Source organism: Pristis pectinata, chromosome 21, assembly GCF_009764475.1.
Source record: "Pristis pectinata isolate sPriPec2 chromosome 21, sPriPec2.1.pri, whole genome shotgun sequence".
Taxonomy (NCBI): domain Eukaryota; kingdom Metazoa; phylum Chordata; class Chondrichthyes; order Rhinopristiformes; family Pristidae; genus Pristis; species Pristis pectinata.
In genome coordinates this window covers 14,315,411-14,336,386 of record NC_067425.1, presented here as the reverse complement: position 1 = coordinate 14,336,386, position 20,976 = coordinate 14,315,411, and the positions used below count along the sequence as shown (strand labels likewise).

The 20,976-nt window shown below is 41.6% G+C and overlaps 1 protein-coding gene across 3 annotated transcripts in view; it reads right to left on the bottom strand.

Moving 5' to 3' along the window:
* Positions 1-20,976, bottom strand: part of ankrd13b (ankyrin repeat domain 13B) — a 302,851-nt gene that overhangs the window by 77,587 nt on the left and 204,288 nt on the right. For all 3 annotated transcript variants that reach the window (XM_052035428.1, XM_052035431.1, XM_052035430.1), the window contains exon 4: positions 20,843-20,888. In XM_052035428.1, coding sequence (XP_051891388.1) covers positions 20,843-20,888 — 46 coding nt within the window. The remainder of the gene's footprint in view (positions 1-20,842; positions 20,889-20,976) is intronic.

Sequence of the window (20,976 nt, the reverse complement as noted above, 5' to 3'; positions counted from 1 at the left end):
ATCTACTATAGAACCATAGAACCATAGAACACTACAGCACAGAAAACAAGCCATTCGGCCCTTCTAGTCTGTGCCGAAACGGTATTCCGCTAGTCCCATTTACCTGCACCCAGTCCATAACCCTCCAGACCTCTCCCGTCCATGTATCTATCCAATTTATTCTTAAAACTCAAGAGTGAGCCCGCAGTTACCACATCAGATGGCAGCCCGTTCCACACACCCACCACTCTTTGAGTGAAGAAGCTCCCCCTAATGTTCCCCCTAAACTTTTCCCCTTTCACCCTTTTTTCCTTTTCCCTTTACACGCCATGTCCCCTCGTATTTATCTCTCATAATCTAGGTGGAAAGAGCCTGCTCACATTTACTCTGTCTATACCCCTCATAATTTTGTAAACCTCTGTCAAATCTCCCCTCATTCTTCTGCGCTCCAAGGAATAAAGTCCTAACCTGTTCAATCTTTCCCTGTAACTCAACTCCTGAAGACCCGGCAACATTCTAGTAAATCCGCGGACATTCTGTGGCTCCTGTTGGCTGGGGTTGACTGGTTGTCTGTGAGGCAATGTAATAGTAATGGATCCAGCAGTCATCAGCATCTGACATGGCACAGGCAATTTCCCTGTCCCTCACTCAAGATGATCACATCATTTTGCAAGAGCTAGTTCTGGGCTGGGGCGTTGCCATGAGGTCTTGACAAGGCAGCTTCAAATGTTGGTTCCGACAAGATTGTGCTCTAAGCATTTTGTCAGAAGAAGGTCCCCGGTTGGAGTTAGTCTTCATTTCTCCTTCCCTACCAGAGGGTTGCATCTGACAGGTTTACACTAATAATGCAACCAAAGCTGCCTGAAGAGCCTGCTTTGAGTGCTCCACTTAACTTTCTGCTACCTCAGGTCACTCTTCCGCATTGTGTTTCTGCCCAGTGCTGCTCTTTAAGAACAAAGTCAAAGTTGAGTTTACTGTCATCTGCACAAGTACATGTATGCACAGGGGCAATGAAAAACTTACTTGCAGCAGCATCAAAGGCACATAGCATCATATAAGCAGCATTCACAAGAAAAAACATAAATTAACCACAAATTAAACACAATTTTTACAAAGAACAACACAATTAGAACAAAAAAAAACAAAGTCCATTTTAGTGCAAAGTGATTAAAGTGGTCATCGTGTTGCTAAAATGTAGCAATTAGGGTTGTGCTGGTCGGTTCAAGAACCAAATGAGTGAAGGGAAGTAGCCGTTCTTGAACCTGGTGGTGTGGGACTTCAGGCTTCTGTATCTCCTACCCGGATGGTGGTGTTCTCTGATGATGTATGTTGCCTTCTTGAGGCAGCACTTCATGTAGATACTTTCAGTGGTGGGGAGGGATGTTCCCGTGATGTACTGGGCTGAGTCAACTACTCTCTGCAGCTTCTTACATTCCTGTGCATTCAAATTGCCGTACCAGACCATGATGCAACCAGTCAAGATCAAAACTCTTTCAGCTCATGCCTGCTATTCAACAACATGAAGATTGCCACCACAGGCTCCTGTTAAAGCTCAAACATTGCCACAGGCCACCTTTGATGTTACTGACACCATGGAACTGGCAACTTCACCACATTGGATGTTTATTGGAATGAAAGGGGACTGACTGAATCTGACAGCAGTTCCCACTTGATGAAAACATAATTTCAGCTGCCACTGTGCTGATAAGTTGCACCTTTTATACTTCAAGGGTTTTGAAAGTCTGCTTTTTGAGAGTCTATGAGTAGAAAAGACATCATTATCTTTTTGATTAACCCCAACTGCAAAGTCATTTTTATCTTTTGAATGCTTCATGGATTCTTTCATGTTTTATGTACCTGATTTATAGTTGTGCTTGTCCTCAGCTGTTTAAACACCCTGAGTCTGGCGGAGTGGGAAGGGTGTCTCCCGATTCCCAACATTTTGCAGAAATCGGAAACCAGACCCAAGTGACTCCAGGTTGAGGAGAGAGCAGAGGCATGGGTGATCGATGGTGGGGTGGGTGCCCGGTTAGTGGGGCTGGTGGAGAAACAAGGAGGGGTGGGAAGGGGGGTAAACCAGGAGGCAGAAGGAGAAGAAGCAAATTAATGGGGAGGGTCTTTTGTTGCCCTATGATTACTGTCTGTTTGCCCGTGTGCCAGCGCAGCCTCCAGCATTTTGTTTGCACCCACACATCTCAGGGTCTTGATGCAGGCAATAGCTCTGCCCCCAGACACACAGTATCAGGGTGATCAGAGCCATTGATTGTTTGTGAGTTTAGTAACACTCGGGACAAATTTCACAACATATGTCAGTGATAATAAACCTGATTCTGATTCTGACATGTAAAATTAAGTAACTTTTTTACACTTAAAATGCTAAAGAGTGCATCAATGCACTAAAAATAAATTAAAATCATTAAAACTAAATAAATCATAAAACAGAATCACTTAACTTATTCCCAGCAAACAATGCCTCAATAAGGGACTGCCGTTCTTGTTCCGGGCTTGGTTAAGTGCAGAGTTCCTAACCTGAAAGCTAAGAAATCCAGAGAAGATCACAGTTTCCTGCTGGGAGTTCACTGGAGCCACACAGAGGCAGCCACAGCTGAAGGGGACTGGGCAGAATATGCCAATGCTGACTGACACCAACAACGGTGCTGGAAACCAGGAACCTCTGTAGGAATACCTGGGCATATCCTGGCACTTACATTGATGTCAGGGTGGGACATCTGTCCAATGAATGGAAAGAAATAATGGCAACCGGAGTGGAAAAGAACGAGGAAGAAGATACATTGGTCAGAACTGAGAGCTTAAACTTTATGTGGGTAAAGTATAAGATAAGATTTCTTTATTAGTCACATGTACATCTAACATGGTTGTTGCAAAGCTGGGTATAACATTTAAAAACAAGGTGAATGGATGAATTATAAACTTAGTCAGGTGTATTGAAATAAGGGGGAGATTACATTACATAAAAAATAGAAGCAGGAGTAGGATATCAGGCTCTTCAAGTTTGAACTGCCATTCAATAAGATTGCATTTGATCTTGTGCCTCACGTCCATTGCCCAGCCTGAGCCCTTAGCGTACAAAAATCTATCAGTCTCAGCCTTGAATCGATCTCAGTAACTGAACATCCACAGACCCTTGGGGTAATGCTGCATAAATACATTTCTCTTCCCCTTTGTTCTAAATAGCTGAGTTTTTACCCTGAGGCTCTTGTTGCCTTGTACTAGACTCTCCAGCTAGAAGAAAAAAAATTCTCGGCATCCACCCTGGCAATTCTTCTCAAAATCTTGAATGTCTCAGTGAGATCTCCCTCATTCTTCGGAACTCCAATGAGTGTCAGGGACTCTCATTCCGTCTTTCCTCATCCCAGGAATCTAGTGCATCTTTGCTGCACCAATTCAAAGGGAAGTATAACCTTCCACGGGTATGGAAAACTGTCCATAATACTCCAAATGAGGTCCTGATAAAATCCTGAGCAATCTCAGCAAAACCTCCTTTCATCCTTATTTACTTTCTGTGTCTCATGAACCAAGATTCCTCTGAATACCAACATTTCCTACTTTCTCTGCTTTTTGTTCTATTCTTCCTAATGAAGGGCAGAGCCTCACGTTTTCCCATATTCCAAGATTTTCCCAAGATTTAAAAGGGACCTGAAGGGGCAACTTCTTCACACCAAGGGAGGTCCATATATGGAATGAGCTGCCAGAGGAAGTGGTTGAGGCAGGTACAATAACCTTTGGGCAGGTACATGGACAGGAAAGGTTTAGAGGGATATGGGCCAAATGCAGGCAAATGGGATTATCTTAGATGGGCATCTTGGTCAGCATGCATTAGTTGGGCCAAAGGGCCTTTATGTATTGTTGTATTGCTTTATGACTCTATCTATGATTCTCAGCCATATTCTTGTCCATTCCCTTAACTGGTTTACATCCCTTTGTAGCCTCACCTAGATTTGTATCATCAGCAAATATTTTGAGTTTTACTTTATATGTGCCAAGTGTAACTGAACATCAAAGACTTTCACTAACATTCAACAGTCCCAATCATGCTGACAGTTTTGACAGTCTTTGAGACCAGGTGCAGTCCTCATCACCTATTACGTTTTGTCTTTTCATCTAGCTATACCTTGTGATCAAGTGAAGGGCAGAAGATAGAAAGGGAAATATGAGGAAAACTGTTTTAATGCAGAGAGTGGTGAGGATCTGGAATCCGTGAATGTGTGGGTTATAAACAGTGTCAGTCAGGGCTTCCAAACTGGAACGGGGTTGACATGGGGGAAAATAACTTACAGGACTATGAAGAAAGAGCAGAGGAAAGGATTTGAAATAGATTGCTCTTCAAGATGTCAGCATGAAATCAATGTGCCAAATGTTCTTCTGCACCATAACAATTCAATGATTCTCTGGTCCCTGTTTTAAACCATTCTGTGCTATTTTATCCACGGTAGTGTGTGGAGTCTTCTGGAGATGGAAGAGAGATGATTAAACTGCTGCTGCTGATGCCCACTAGTGAACCTCCTCATTCCTCTAACTGTCCCTCTGCTCCGATATTCCTTCCCACAACTTCCTCAAACATCCTTCCCCATCCTTCTCCACTTCCTTTCCAATCATCTCCTCCTTTCATCAATTCTCCCGCAGGTCTATGAATTGGGAGCAATGGGAGAACATAGGAGAAAATAACCAAAGCTTAGAACAGGAAAAAAATCCCTTGCATTAATTACCTGAAAGAAAACATTCATATTCAACCACCTCCACATCCTCCATTCTCCTGGTTGGCCCTCCGTCATTCTACTCTCTATAAACCAGAGGTTATCCGAAAATCTGCCACCTTTACTTTAACTGGCACCAAATTCTATTCATCTAGTCTCACTGGTCTACTTTGGTTCATGGTTAAACAAAGCCACAGATCTGAAGTTCTCCTCCTTGTGATCAGAGCCCTCCATGATCTCATTCCTGCCTTCCCCTGTAGTTAGTCAGAGGGGAGGCAGCTGAATTATTATTGGTGATGTCTTTCCAGTAGAGCTTTGAAAAGGAGCAATGATACTGGATGCGGAGAAAATACATCATACTAAATCAGGTTCAAAAACACAGTGTTGTTAGTTAGGATGTCCTATCGATCATTGGAATCCATCCAATTAAAATGTTCAGCCGAGCAGAAAATTGAGGGAGAAAATGGGAGTTCACTGTGTGAGTATTATGTAACGTGCTCAGGAACACTAAACAATATCTTTCCATTGCATTAAACGCCTTAAGCTTTTAACTTCAATCTATCGCTAGCTTTGTGATGTTTAACAGATCTTTACGCTATCCGACCGTATTGTTTATCTGCCATTGGTACTGATAGTGTTTACCACAATGATTTGTTATACACTTGGTCTGACTTCCAGTAATTGATAAATATTAATTTGCTAACTATTGGGAACACCAATGCACTTGCCATAAGCTCCATTGCCTTCACACTGATTCCCTTCCCCACCCCTAGTGGAGGCTGAACCAGACTGTTCACCACCTTAGCACCCAATTTGATCATAAACCGAATGTCCAGGCTTGGTTCAGCTCCATCACCAAACCGCCTCCCTCTGTTTCACCTAGCCCCACTCCGCCTCAACTCACTCACTCCTGAGACTCTTATCTGTGCATGTGTTGCATCCTGACTCAATGCTCCTCTGCCCTCTTGGTTACCCTGCATCATTGTACCCCCTGTAAATTCATCCAAAGTTTTACCACCCTTACCTCAAATTGTACCAAATTCCATTCAAAGTAACATGGGTCTACCTTGGTTCATGGCTCAGCAACACCTCATATTTGAAGTTCCCCTCCTTGTACTCCTTGTATTCCATGACCTTAATCTTGCCTGCCTCCGTACCCTCTTCCAGCCCTATGACCCTCTACATCCCTCTGTTTCTGATCTCCTGTCCAACTCCCACATCCTTCATCCCAGTGCCCCAGTCTTCTAAAATCTCTCCATCTCTCTACCTTTCTCTCCTCCTATATGATGTTCCTTTGTACTAATGCTTTAACTCAGATTTTCATCATCTGCCCTATATCACCTTGGAGCTCAATGTTAAATTTTGTCTGATGATGCTTCTATAATGTACATAAGGATGTGTAACTAAGATGCCACACAATCCTGTATGAAACACGAGGTACAATGTGCTTATTGATTATAGCAATCACTGATGTTGAATTGGAACATTTTATGCAATCTCTCATCGACATGCAAGTAGATTATGTAATTAAGGATACTTGCATTGGATTACAGAAATCATCTGGAATTCCTTGGATTCAAACCCAGGAATGCCAAACAATTTCCATGCTAAAACCGTGGAGGGTGAAAATGTGAGTGTGAGTTAGGAGAGAGATTTTACAGGGACCCATGCAGAAAGAAATGTTAGAAGCAATTAGGGAGGCATGAGTAATAAGGAGCAAAATATAAGGAGATGCCAGCATCTGCAGTCTCTTGCATCTCCATGGGTAACAAGGGATGGATAAAAATGCTATTGATCAGGATTGTGGGCTTGGAGAGACCATGCAAGATGGCAAGGCTGTGGGCATGGATATGGGTTTATTAAAATAAATGGACATTTAATTAGGGAGTCAATAAAGAGTGTGATGATAGCAGCTCAGTATTAAGGTAACAATATTATTACCAGATGCAAGAAGCCACAAAGTATTGTTACCTGTTATTACTTTTCATCAATTAAAAGCGTGCTGCGTGAAGTTTTCATCCAGAGTCCTTCATGGCACTAAGTAAGTAATGAATGTCACATTTACTTAATTTTCGGTCATTATTATTTTTCACTAAGTCAGCAAGGGCTGCTCGCTAAGTCAATATCCAAGGTGTATTGCTGTATGCCCCAGTCAGAGGTGAGAATCTCTGCAGAATGCTGATACCAGGAGTCTGTAAACATGTCAATAACCTTTTTTATTAACGAAGGGACTGTGTGTTTTGTACAGTTAGTTAATTGGATTGATTTCTGCCACTGTCTAATGTGCTCTGGGCTCTCAAGGTCAGTGCATAAATAATTATTCCAAAGTAAGCTGTTAGTGCAGTTGCTGGTGGTTTGATGTCTTGACAACGGCAAAGGGGAAGTGAGTCACAGGTGTGTTCTGAAGCTCTGTGTTTCAGAATGTGTCACCTGCTGCAAGTCGCTTTGGTAGAATGACACAGTTTTCTCTTCAAAGACCAAGTCTGGCAATACTTTGTAATGAAGGCTGCCATCAAAGTACAAAATGCACTCTCTGGCACCTACCAGTACCCATAGGGAACATGTTAATCACCTACTCCTTGGCTCAGTTTTGGCTGAAAGGGGGTGGCAGATTGCATGTCTCCAGGGGTCTCTGGAACAGCCGTAACTTTCAAGCAAGGATATTACAAGCTGGTAGGGGTTAACAAGAGGACTGCTGTTCTCTTCTCTGGTACTTTTTTCATCAATGTTTGAGGTCTATTGCCAATTACAAACAATCTCATAAGATTAAATAAGTTCTGTTACAGAGTCATAGAGAGATATAGCAGAGAAGCACTGCATCTATGCTGATTATCAAGCATTCATTTATACCTGCACTTTGTCCACTGTGGCCTTCCGGACCTCCTGGTTGCTAGCCATTTTATCTTCCGCCCCCATTCCCAAACCAACATGTCTCTCCTTGGCCTCCTCCACTGGAACACAAACTAGAGGAACAGCACCTCACATTCTGCCTGGGTACAACCCGACAGCATGAACATTGAATTCTCCAGTTTCAGGTAACCTGCTCCCCCTCTGTCCCTTTTCTCTCTGCCCCTGATCTACCCAGTTCCTCCTACATCCACCCCAGGCCTCATCACCCTGGTTTTTTCTCTTCCTCCATGCACTCCATCCACTGGGTCCCCTCCCCCCCACTGTTCCCATCTGCCCACCCCACCTCTCTTAGTTAATCCCATGCTCCACTTTCCTTTCCGATCAGATTCCGTCACCTTTAGCCCTTTATCTAGCCTCCACCTATCACTTCCCAGCCTCTGTGGCTAATTTCCACTCTTTATTCCTCCACCTGCCTATCAGCCCTCCTCACCTGGATCCACCTATCACTTGCCAGCTCTTGCTCCACCCCTTCCCCTCACCTCTTTATACTGGCTACCTCTCCTCTATCATTCAGTCCAGATGAAGGATCTCAACCCAAAATGTCGACTGTCCATTTCCCTCCATAGATGCTGCCTGACCTGCTGAGTTCCTCCATCATCTTGTTTGTTGCTCCAGATTTCAGCATCTGCAGTCTCTTGTGTCTCCACTTTGTATTCATTATACTATTCTTATTTTATTATCCCCACATTCCCCCAACACCTCCCAGATTCTACCACTCACTTACACACTAATTTGCAGTGGCCAATTAACCCAGCAACTCATGTACCTTTGGGATGGAGGAGGAAACTGGAGCACCCGGTGGAAATCCATGAGGTCATCGAGAGAAGGTGAAAACTCCACACAGACATTATTAGAGGTCAACACTGAACCCAGGTCACTGGAGCTGTGAGGCAGCAGTTCCACCAGAAGAGTTTTGTTTCAAGAAGGTGATTTTTCCTAGTACCAGGGTTGGTGCTATACGGTATGAGGTGTTTTGTTGACTACTGCTGGAATATGTTTAATCTAGAACTCTGCTTAGTGTAGCAGTTAGCATAAGGCTATTATAGCACCAGCGACCCGGGTTCAATTCCCGCCGCTGTCTGTAAGGAGTTTGTACATTCTCCCCATGTCTACGTGGGTTTCCTCCGGATGCTCTGGTTTCCTCCCACATTCCAAAGACATACAGGCTAGGAAGTTGTGGGCATGCTATGTCGGTGCCAGAAGCCTCCAGAACACTCTATGCAAAAGATGCATTTCACTGTGTGTTTCGATGTACATGTGACTAATTAAGAAATCTTATCTTATTTGGAACGTAAAAAAAGAGTAGTCCTTTCACAGGGGTAGTCCATTTTTCTCCTCATGCCACTCGCCACTTCAATGAGATCATATCTGTCTTCCACATCAATGCCAATTTCCTAAACTAATCCCAGACCCCTTGGTTCCCTTAATTTCTAAAAGTCTTGCAAATCTCCATCTCAAGTACTGATACTCCACTGCATTTTTGGATAGAGCACTCCAAAGATTCACTCCCCTCTGGGCGAAGATCAACCATTTGCCTTAGGGGATGAGAAATTGAGGGTCATTGAATACAGAATCCAAATAAAAACTCCAGGATTTCTATCTTTTCTCACTGAAGGAATGTTTTCACACCCTCACTCTGAGCTGGATTTAAATCCATAGTCCAAAAGTCATTGAGGCAAAACCATAGTCTATGCAGGTGAATGCACAAGAGTCTATGATATCGTTTAATAAAAGAGCAGAGAATTTATGACTGGCATCCTGGCCAATATTTATTCTGTAATCAACATCACTGAGTTAGATTATCTGATTACTATCATGTTGCTACTTGTGGGTCTATTTGGAGTGCATATTACCTGCTGCATGACTATACTTTAAATGTACTGTAGCTCACAGGCTGTAAATACCTTTGGCATTCTTGAGGTCTTGAAAGAAATAAGTCCTTTTATTTGAAGTGGAACAATTTGTTTTGACTCCCAGAGCTGTGGAACATGTAATTTGCAATGTTAATCTTTAGTTGGCAGCAATGATCAAAGGTTTTTTATGTGAGGCTCCTTGTAGCAGTTCTGTATGTGCCCAGAGGTGGCAGCATTCTTCTACATGTGCATCACAGTTGGCCACTTAATGTGGCTCATGCCTCCTTTAAGTAGCATTTTGGGTCCATGCAGTCTCATTGATGTAAACAAAGCAGGTAGATTGATTGACTGGTTGGCTTAGAAAGAGTGCAGAGGTGATTTAATAGGGAAGTCCCAGGAATAAGGGTTGTGGAGAGACTAGGCAACTTGGGACTGTTATCAGGTGATGTAACAGAGATGATTAAAAATGAAATTTTGACAGGGATAAATAATTTGTCATGGAATCATAATCTAAGCCATTAAAGGTGACTATTTGGTCCAATGTATTCATGCTGGTCAACAAAAAAGAGCAATTTAGTTTAATCCCATTTCCTAGCTTTCAGTAAATTGCCTTGTGAATTGTGGTTCTTGGAGTGTTGATCCAGGATTTTAAATGTGAAGAGAGCTTCTGCCTCCCCCATCCTTTCAGACAGTGAGTTCCAGACCCTGTCATTACTCTTTAGGTGAAACTTTTTCTTCAACTCCCCTCTTATGATTGCTAACTAACTTAAATCTATATTCCCTGTTATTGACCTCTCTGCTAAGGGAGAGAGTTCTTTCCTCTTCACCATGCCCAGGCCTCTGCTAGCTTTACACTTCTCAATTCGATCTGCTCTCCATTTCCTATGGGGGTAGCATGGTGGTGCAGTGAGCTGCTGCCTCACAGCTCCAGTGACCCAGGTTCAATCCTGACCTCCAGTGTTCTCCGTGTGGAGTCTGCGCATTCTCCCTGTAACCTTGTGAACTTCCACCAGCTGCACCACTTTCCTTCCACAGCACAAAGACGTGCAGGTTGTTAGGCAAGTTGGCCACTGTAAATTGTCCCTAATGTGTAGGTCAGTGGTAGAGTCCGGGGGGAAGTTGATGTGATCATGGGGAGAATAAGATGGGATTGATGCAGGACTCAGCAACATGGGTGTTGATAGTGAGTGCACATTTGGTGGGCTGAAGGGACTTTTTCCATGCTCTTTGACACTATGGGATGTTGAGCAGAACAGATCTTTATACTCTGGAATTTAGAAGAATGAAGGGGCATTCCTTTGAATCATTTAAATTCTTAGCAGTTGACAGATTGTTTCTCCTGGTTAGAATATCTAGAACTAGGGGTTTTAGCATTAGAGATCAGCTGCTTGGGACTGAGGAGAGGAGAGTTTCTGCACTCAAAGTGGTGAATCTTTGGAATTCTCTAGACGATTATGGATGTTTCAGTGAAGGGTATATTTAGGCTTGAGACCCTTCAATCTTTTAAACATTAAGAGAATCTGAGGATCTAGAACTGAGATGAGGAGGAACTTCTTTAGCCAGGGGGTGGTGAATCTGTGGAATTCATTGACACACACGGCTGTGGAGGCCAAGTCATTGGGTATATTTAAAGCGGAGGTTAGTAGGTTCTTGATTAGTAAGGGCGTCAAAGGTTACGGGGAGAAGGCAGGAGAATGGGGTTGAGAGGGAAAAATAAATCAGCCATGATCGAATGGTGGAGAAGACTTGATGGGCTGAATGGCCTAATTCTGCTCCTATGCCTTATGATCTGGGCAGGAAATTGGAAGACCAACTCAGTTTTACTGTAGGCAGAGCAGGTTGAAGGATTATTTGACTTGAACCCGCTCCTATTTCTTGCGTTCTCATGAAACAGCAAATAAGCAGAAAACTCTTGTCACTTGCAGGATGGTCAGTGACCATTGGATCCAGCCAGATTAAAGATAATTATCAGACTACATTTTTACGTAAAAATTAGAGACACAAGAAACTGCAGATGCTGGAATCTGAAGCAAAAAACAAAATGCTGGAGGAACCCAGTGGGTCAGGCACCATCTGTGGAGGGAAATGGACAGATCGGGTCTCGACCCGATGTCAGCTGTCCATTTCTCCCCCTACAGATGCTGCCTGGCTCGCTGATTTTCTCCAGCATCTTGTTTGTTGCTTCAGATTCCAGCATCTGTAGTCTCTTGTGTCACTACTTTTTTACACAAAATGGTTTAGTAGAAGTAGGACTGATGATTTTTTTTCAAAAGAGAATTAAATAAATTCTGAAGGAAGAACCTGCTTGAAGCATTGTTAAAAATAAGAAGAACCTTAAACCAAAACTATACTTCTGCAGCAAATTGGAAATCTGTACATTACATTGGAAGTACCTTAAAGATGACTAAACCACAATGAAGCCGAGAGACATTAAAGGGCATTATGTGCCAGACAAAGGCAGCTGGTAACTGAGGAAGAATTTGGTTGCTATGAGTGAGTCGAGGTGGCATAAGATAAAACATCAGCAATTGGCATGAATGATCTTGCAACCCTGCTAACTCTGAATCAGCCATAACATCCATGGGTATTGGTGTTGCTGAAAGGAACCAATCACTGTAAGAGACAAACATGAAGGAAACATAGACAAAAGAAATAAGCTAATCGGTATCAAGATCCATTATTATAGTTAGTGTAACAGAAAAAAGGCATCTAAAGATTCAGAGCAGGAGTATTGGATTGGCTGGCTGTGAACTCAATGATTCCAGAACAGATCCAGTTCTGTTCCTCCTTAATCCATGTATTCATAGTTTCTGTTACAATTAGTTTATCTGTGTGTTTCTGTCAGACGATTTCAGATCTATACCCATTCTAGTATCCTCTTGGGAGGAATGAAATAGTTTGCATAATAAGTGAATACTTTTCAGAGCTGTGGGGGATAACACAGGGCAGAGATAAGTGGATTAACTCTTTCAAAGAATTAATTCATTGCCAATAAAACAAGTTAGTTGTTAATGTTCAGTTATCCTATTAGGATAGGCCAATCATTTTAGTTTTCAGAATGGGACATCCACTTACATCCTCACCAGGTCTGAGAAAGATCATTGGAAATGAAACTAAATTATTTATTTCACTGACACAAATACAGAAAAGTCAGCACTAAACATGATTACATGTCTCATGGTGATAGAAACCACTTGATTCAAACTCATGTAAAAAAAAGCAAGACCATTTTAAGTGAGCTCTGCCGATGGAATAAGGTAAGAGATGTTACTCTGAAGAAGATACAGCTGTCCTGTAGATGAGTTTATTTTGTTTCCATCATTATTACCAAATGAGGCCAGATTGCCAAACCAGCAAAAGTCTCAGGATTAACATAAACGAAATAACTCAGGAAAGTCTCAGGAAAAACATATCTTGGATCTTAGAGTAATGCAATTGCCTCCAATCCCTATACAGTTCCAAATGTCAAATCCTCCTTTGACATTGGATTAGTTTTGCATTAAGAATGACTTTCTTTCCTGAATTTTGTACAAACTGGCCTTGTCAATTGTTGGTTGAAACAATAGTCTTTGTGATTGTAATATATGTGGTTTGGGTAATAGTGGGTGGGTACCTCTTTAAGAATTGTAGTATGTGACTAACTGCTGGCTATCTGTGCAAATAGAAGGAACAGGAGAAATGCTCCCTCTGCTTCTGTAAGTTCTTTTGTCAACTTGAATGGCCAACTATCTGAGGAAAAGGTACCAGGACACAATGTCATAAGTGCTGGTTTATGAAATTATGAAATTTAGACTCTATGACCAAATCCAAATCTTGAACCCCAGGCAGGATTCTTCCCAATTGAGATGACACTTGGACTTGAGCCTGTTACGGACTCGGTGAATGTCCCTTTAAGATAGAGTAGTAGTGTGTGTGTGTGTGTGTGTGTGTAGCGTGCTTACATCAATAGAAGATAAAGGACGTAATGACGTTGTTGAAGAAGTCAGTTGAAGTCGAAGAGGGAGAGAGAGAAAGAAAAGGGAGAGAGACACCAGCCTGCTAGTTTCTCTATCGATGGACGAGAAACAATAACTGTGTCTGTCACTGCAATCCACGTATGGAAATTGGAAGTAATCCGGTGGAGTTCACTTTGTTGCTGACCTGTAGAAGGAAACAGGTATTTGTGTGGATGACCACCATTCGGATGCTTTTCGGGGTGAGGAAGTCACTACCGAGTAAACACTGAGGTGTCGATTGGGTTCCATCGTGGAACATTTGGATTTCATAATTACTCTCTCTATGTTCTCTACATCTACGTCTTATCTTCAGACAACAGTGGTTGTTGAAGAAGCCTTTGCTCATGTTTCACCTTATGGCTTGCTGAACTGAACTTTAAGAACCATTCCTGGACTTGGAGTTTGGGACTTTGCCACACACACATGAAGAGTTTAGTTTTGGGGTTAATGTTCAAGGTTTAACATTTTTACTTCTAACATACTAATATTTTTACTTTTATTTTTCTTATTATCATAAGTAGTGATTAATAAAATAGTTTTTAACACTGAATCATGACTCAGTGTGTTTCTTTTGTTGCTGGTTGTTGACAAAATTGGGGGTTCATCCGGGATCCAATCCAAGATTAACGAGTGTCGTCCAGGATCGTTCCCCAGATTGATGAGACTCGTCTGGGATCCAATCCAAAGGTTGACGAGGGAGGTCTGAGTGCGAACAAATTGGGATCTTAGTGGACGACTGATTGCAGTCAGTCTGATTAATTCTTTTCATTTGGCTTGTGTGTGTGGAAACCAGCAACAATGGATACATTTTTGAAAAAAATCACACTCGGAGGATTGCAGGGGATGAGGAAGCCTGATTTGGTGAAAATTGCTGCAGAGCTACATCTTGAGGCAGTAACGCGGTTTATGAGAAAGGCAGATATTCAGAGACTGATAGCTGGCCATTATGTGGAAAAGAAGGTGTTTGAGGAGGAAGTGTTAAAACAGTTTCCTGGCAGTGAACCAGCGATTTCTGAGGCACAGGTGCAGCTGGCAAAGATAGAGGCCGAACGAAGGAAACTAGAGTTAGAGGTTCAACGACAGCAAACTCGGTTAAAGTTTGAGGCTGAATGGGAATGGGAACTAATTCGGTTGAAGTTTGAGGCTGAGGCAAAGGAAAGGAAGGCCCAGATAGAATTGAAGAAGATGGAGTTGGAACAAAAAAGGATGGAGTTAGAAATGAAACGAAAGAGTTCTGATTCTGATGGTGGTTTTTTAGCCAGTAGGGAGGTTCGATTAGTCCCTCCTTTTGAGGAAGATCAGGTTGATCAGTATTTCCAACATTTTGAAAAGGTTGCTGTGAGTTCAAACTGGCCAAAGGAAGGATGGGCTCCTATGTTACAGAGAGTAATTAAAGGTAAAGCTCAAGAAGCTTATTCTGCTTTGTCTGTTGAGGATGCAGCTGATTATACAAAGGTAAAACAAGCTGTGTTAAAGGCCTATGAATTGGTACCTGAAGCTTATAGACAAAAATTTAGAGACTTGAAGAAATCTGCAGATCAGACGTACATGGAATTTGCCAATGGAAAGAGAATATGTTTTGAACGATGGTGCATGGCTAAAAATATAGTTGGGGATTATGATAAATTGGCAGAATTAATGTTAGTGGAAGACTTTAAAGGGTGTGTTCCAGCTGAGATAACAACATATTTAAATGAAAAGGGAGTGGAAACTTTACAAGAAACTGCTAGGTTGGCAGATGTTTATGCTTTAACCCATAAATCCAAATGGGGACCACCTAAAACCTTTCAAAAGAGTTATAAGGACAATCCAGGTAAACCGGAGATTAAATTGGGAGGTAATCAAAAAGGGAAGGATGAAAAGAAGCCAGTGCTGGAGAAACCTGTTGAGTGTACTTGTTATTACTGCAAAAAACCTGGCCATGTAATAGCTAATTGTGCCCTTCTGAAGAAAAGGAAGGAAGCTGTGCCCAATGCTTGCTTTCAGGTAATTAAAAATCAAAAAGGTTTAGGAGATGCTGTTAAAGATCAGTCCTTGCAAGAGGTAAAAACTGAAAAGTTGGAGGAGGTGAGAAAGGAATTCCGTTCTTATGTATCAGAGGGTTTTGTTTCACTGAATGATGGGTCACCCCAGGTGCCAGTGAAAATCCTTAGAGATACTGGGGCTTGTCAATCTCTCTTGCTGGACAGTGTTTTAAATTTTGGTGAAGAAACTGACACTGGTGAGGTAAATCTAGTACGAGGCGTTACAGGTGACACCATGTCTGTCCCTTTGCACAAGGTGATTTTAAAGTCAAAGTTCGTAGAAGGACCTGTTGAGATAGGGATAAGACCTAGTTTACCAGTGGAAGGAGTTGCTTTGTTATTGGGGGATGACCTTGCGGATGGAGAATTTGTCCCTGTGATACGGTTAACGACCAAACCAAGGGTTGATGAGTCTGAGAATGATCCAGATGTTTACCCATCCTGTGCGGTGACTCAAGCTAGAGCTAAAGAATTAACCAAGGCCGACAGTCCTGTACAGCCTGATGTTGTTCCCTGTGACAGTCCTAAACAGGAAGAAAATTATGATGACTTGTCTGAGACTTATCTGTCTTCACTGGAGGATCAACATCCTTGTAGTGAGCCTGAATTTAAAGATTTGTCTCTGTCGAGGAAAGAATTTATGGTGGAACAGACGAAAGACTCTGAGCTTACAGAACTGAAAGAGAAAGCACTCATGTGATGAGATTAAAAAAAGTGCCAATTGGATATTATGTCAAAAATGGAGTGTTAATGAGGAAATAGAGACCTCCTCATGTCCCTGTTAATGAGGAATGGGAAGTTATTCATCAGGTTGTGGTTCCAAAAGTTTATAGGAATGAGATTTTAAATCTGGCCCATAGTATGCCTTTGGGTGGTCATTTTGGTGTGAATAAAACTGTAGAGAAGATCTTGAAACAATTCTATTGGCCTGGTTTGAGAAAAGATGTGGTGATGTTTTGTCGAACCTGTCACACATGTCAGATGGTAGGTAAACCAAATCAAAAACCCCCTGTGGCTCCGTTGAAACCTATTCCTGCTTTTGGTGAACCCTTTTCGAAGGTGATTGTGGACTGTGTTGGCCCATTGCCAAAGTCTTAGGCTGGAAATCAGTATTTGTTAACCATCATGTGTGCAACTTCTAGATTTCCAGAGGCAATACCATGTGATGTGAATGTTGCTCCTAAGATATGATGTTGATATTGAGGAAGGCCAATTTAGACCAAATATTGTTCCATCGAAACTAAAAAAACCAAAATATCCTGGAGAACCTTGAAACAAAGTTGGAACATTTACAAGTTTCGCAAAAACAACAGATGAGAGAATTAATTTTAAAATTTAAAAATCTGTTCCCAGATGTTCCAAACAGAACGTCGATAATTACTCATGATGTTGATGTTGGGGATGCAAAACAAATCAAACAGCACCCATATCGAATGAATGTGGAAAAAAGTAAACTTGTTGACCAGGAGATTGAATACATGTTAGAAAATGATATTATTAGACGTTCCGCTTCAAACTGGAGTTCACCTTGTGTTATTGTGCCTAAACCTGATGGAACTGTTAGATTTTGCACAGATTACAGGAAAGTGAATGCTGTAATGAGTCAGATGCTTACCCTATTCCTAGGGCAGATGATTACATAGACAGAGTGGGAAAGGCTAAATTTCTTACAAAGATTGACCTATTAAAAGGGTACTGCTGTGTTCCATTAACAGATAGAGGAAGGGAGATTTCTGCCTTTGTAACCCCTTATGGATTGATGAATATAATGTTTTGCCATTTGGAATGAAAAATGCTCCAGGCAACATTTCAAAGAATGATTAATTCAGGTGATTCATGGGTTAAAACATACAGATGCCTATATTGACGACTTAGTGACAAGGGAATGATACATGGTAGGATCATCATCTCTGCGTTAGAAAGGTTGTTTGAAAGACTTTCCGAAGCTAACCTTACAGTTAACTTTGCTAAAAGAGTGAATTTGGCCATGCCACTGTGACGTATCTTGGTTATGTTGTAGGTCAAGGCAAGTTAGCTCCTGTTCAGGCAAAAGTTCAAGCAATATTTGGGTTCCCTGTTCCCAAGGGTACGAGGACTTGTTAGAAGATTTTTGGGAATGGTTGGATATTATCAAAAATTTTGTAAATATTTTGCTGATGTTTCTCTTCCCCTAACTAATCTTCTGAAGATGGAAGTAAAGTTTGTTTGGACAGATTCTTGTCAAGAAATATTTGAGAAGATGAAAGCCATTTTCTGCTACAATAATGTGCTCAAATCACCTGACTTTGAAAATCCATTTTCATTAGCAGTAGATGCCAGTGATAAAGCTGCAAGAGCTGTATTTTTGCAGAAGGGTGACCTTGATGATATTGACCATCCTGTAGCTTACTTTTTAAAGAAATGTAACGAGCATCAAAAGAATTATTCCACCATAGAGAAAGAATTAGTGTCGCTTGTTTTAGCCTTGCAACATTTCAGTGTATATGTTTGCACCGCTCAGAAACCATTGATTGTGTATAGAGATCATAACCATTGGTTTTTCTGAGCCGATCAAAAACAAGAACAGAAGGCTGTTAAACTGGAGTTTAATTTTGCAAGTGTTTGATCTCATGATAACTCACATTAAAGGCAAAGATAATGTGATCGTTGATTGTCTTACCCGATGTTAAATGAGAAACGTGTATCTTCACTGATCTGATATTCTGTAATTGGTAGCATGTTAATTATTAACATTACTATCTGTATGCTGCGGATTAAATTTTTTGGGCGAGAAAAGTTCTTTTTAGGTGGGAGGATGTTACGGACTCGGTTGAATGTCCCCTTTTAAGATAGAGTAGTTGTGTGTGTTGTGTGTGTGTGTGTGTGTGTGTGTGTGTGGGGGGGGGGGGGCATGCTTACGTTCAACAGAAGATAAAGGAAGTAGTGACGGTTGTTGAAGAAGTCAGTCGAAGTCGAAAGGGAGAGAGAGAGAGAGAGAAAAAGGGAGAGAGACCCCAGCCTGCTGTTTCTCTATCGATGGATGAGAAACAATAACTGTGTCTGTCACTGCAATCCATGTACGGAAATTGGAAGTAATCCGGTGGAGTTCACTTTGTTGCTGATCTGTAGAAGGAAACAGGTATTTGTGTGGACGACCACCATTCGGATGCTTTTCGGGGTGAGGAAGTCTCTACCGAGTAAACACTGAGGTGTCGATTGGGTTCCATCGTGGAACATTTGGATTCCGTAATTACTTTCTCTATGTTCTCTACATCTACGTCTTATCTTCAGACAACAGTGGTTGTTGAAGAAGCCTTTGCTTATGTTTCACCTTATGGCTTGCTGAACTGAACTTTAAGAACCATTCCTGGGCTTGGAGTTTGGGACTTTGCCACACACACACGAAGAGTTTAGTTTTTGGGGTTAACGTTCAAGGTTTAACATTTTTACTTCTAACATACTGACATTTTTACTTTTATTTTTCTTATTATCATAAGTAGTGATTAATAAAATAGTTTTTAACACTGAATCATGACTCAGTGTGCTTCTTTTGTTGCTGGTTCGTGACAAGCCAAGAGACAGAGAGCTGTGTGATTCAACTGTAATGGTGTGTGGTGGAATAAATAAAGCTGCTGAGCTGTCAGATTTCCAGGCAAGTAACCTGTCTAAACTTTGGAGATGGGAGGGAAGTAGTTGTGACAGATAAACAAAGACTGACAATAGTTAAGATGTTACTGTATCTCACTGGTCACAAGGGAAGGGAGTTGTACCTAGAGGTGAAAGTAGCCAATACAGCTGGTACAACATACTAGTAAGAAAGTGGCCAATACAATCAGTAGAAATGAGTCTAATCAGTAATGTAAGTGGTACCACCAATCCAATGAGATTTTTAAATTACTTTCACCCTTGAATGACAAATGGATTAGATGCACTAAAGCCACATACAGTGATTACTCCACAGTATAAAATATATTTCGTCACTGTTTCTTCGGTTCCTTTTAATTTGGCATGGATCTCACACACACACACACACACACACACACACACACACACACACACACACACACACACACACACACACACAGAGTCTTCCATTGTGGTAAGAAGATGGGTGGACATCACATGAAAAACACAGACAAGGGTGGTTATTAGCTCTTTGCTGCAAGAAGATGAACCCATGGTTAGAGTTTTCCCAGTGCTTGTTGGGGATGGAAAATTTCTTCTGGCATCACACACAACAGGATATAGGAGTTCATGATTCTCCAGTAAGATGCCAATGAACGACATTCTTTGTAAGCGGAAAATGACTCGCTTAATTTTCCCATCAGGACTGGATTTTGCACAAATTTGAGGTTTTGTTGTGTTGCTTCTGAATCTAAGGGGTGTGTATTCAAGACTCACTCAAACACATAACTTAGGCTGCTAAATTAGCAGGACTTAGGGACTGATGTGCTGTCAGTGGTTCTGTCTTTTGTAATGTGACATCAAACTAAAACCTCATCTAGCCTCTCCAATGGACACAAAGATATTGCGGAACTCTCAAGAAGAGAGTCATAATTACTTAAAAATATATCGAGAGACACAGAACGGAAACAAACCCTGTGGCCTCCCAAGTCTGCGTTGACCATCAGCCACCCATTTACACTAATCCTACATTCATCCCGTTTATACTCCTCCCCACATTCTCATCAATTCATTCCAGATTCCATCACTCACCCACACACTAGTGACAACTTACAGTGGCCAATTAACCTACCAGTCAAGAGGAAACCAGAGAACTCGGGGGAAACCCACGCGGTCCTGGAGAGAACATGTAAGATCCACATAGAAAGCACTGGAGTTCAGGACTGAACCTGGGTCACTAGTGATGTGAGGCAGCAAATCTACTGACTGTACCATCGTGCTGCCCAAATCGTTCTGCAATGGCTGTTTGTAGGACCTTGGTATGTTTGTGTATTGACTCTGAAGTGTTTTGCAATGTCACGAGGCTGTGAAGAATGCCATATTAGTACAAGATGTGTTGATCATACCATGTCAAAGCATTATGTCTGTGGCCTTAACCCTAATATTAATTTGATTTTCATGATTTAACACAAGACCCTTGATCTACTGTTGTAGCTTGCCTTAAATTTGTACTCCTATATTGTCACTAGCTGATATACCTACGTAGATACAGTTCAGTTCTCTCCTGTCTGTAGTGAGTATCTCTAGTTCCTTCAATCTTTCTTCATTCACCAGTTTGGCTGTAACTGGTAAAATGCACAAGTCTTCTATAAAGATAAGAGTTTAGGAAGAAAACATTGCTCACATTTTTTTATTTTATATTTTAGTGGATACAAGACTTCAGCAAAATCTCCCGAAAGCAATGCTGCCTGGATTGAACTTACCCCAGCTTGTAAACTCCCATTTCATTTCAACATAGAAGTCTTGTGCCTGTTGGAAACAAAGAAAAGGACAGAGGGTTAGAGGGTCGTTAGCAGAAACACTGGATCACAGTTACTGAGAGCTGTAGGGAAAAGAA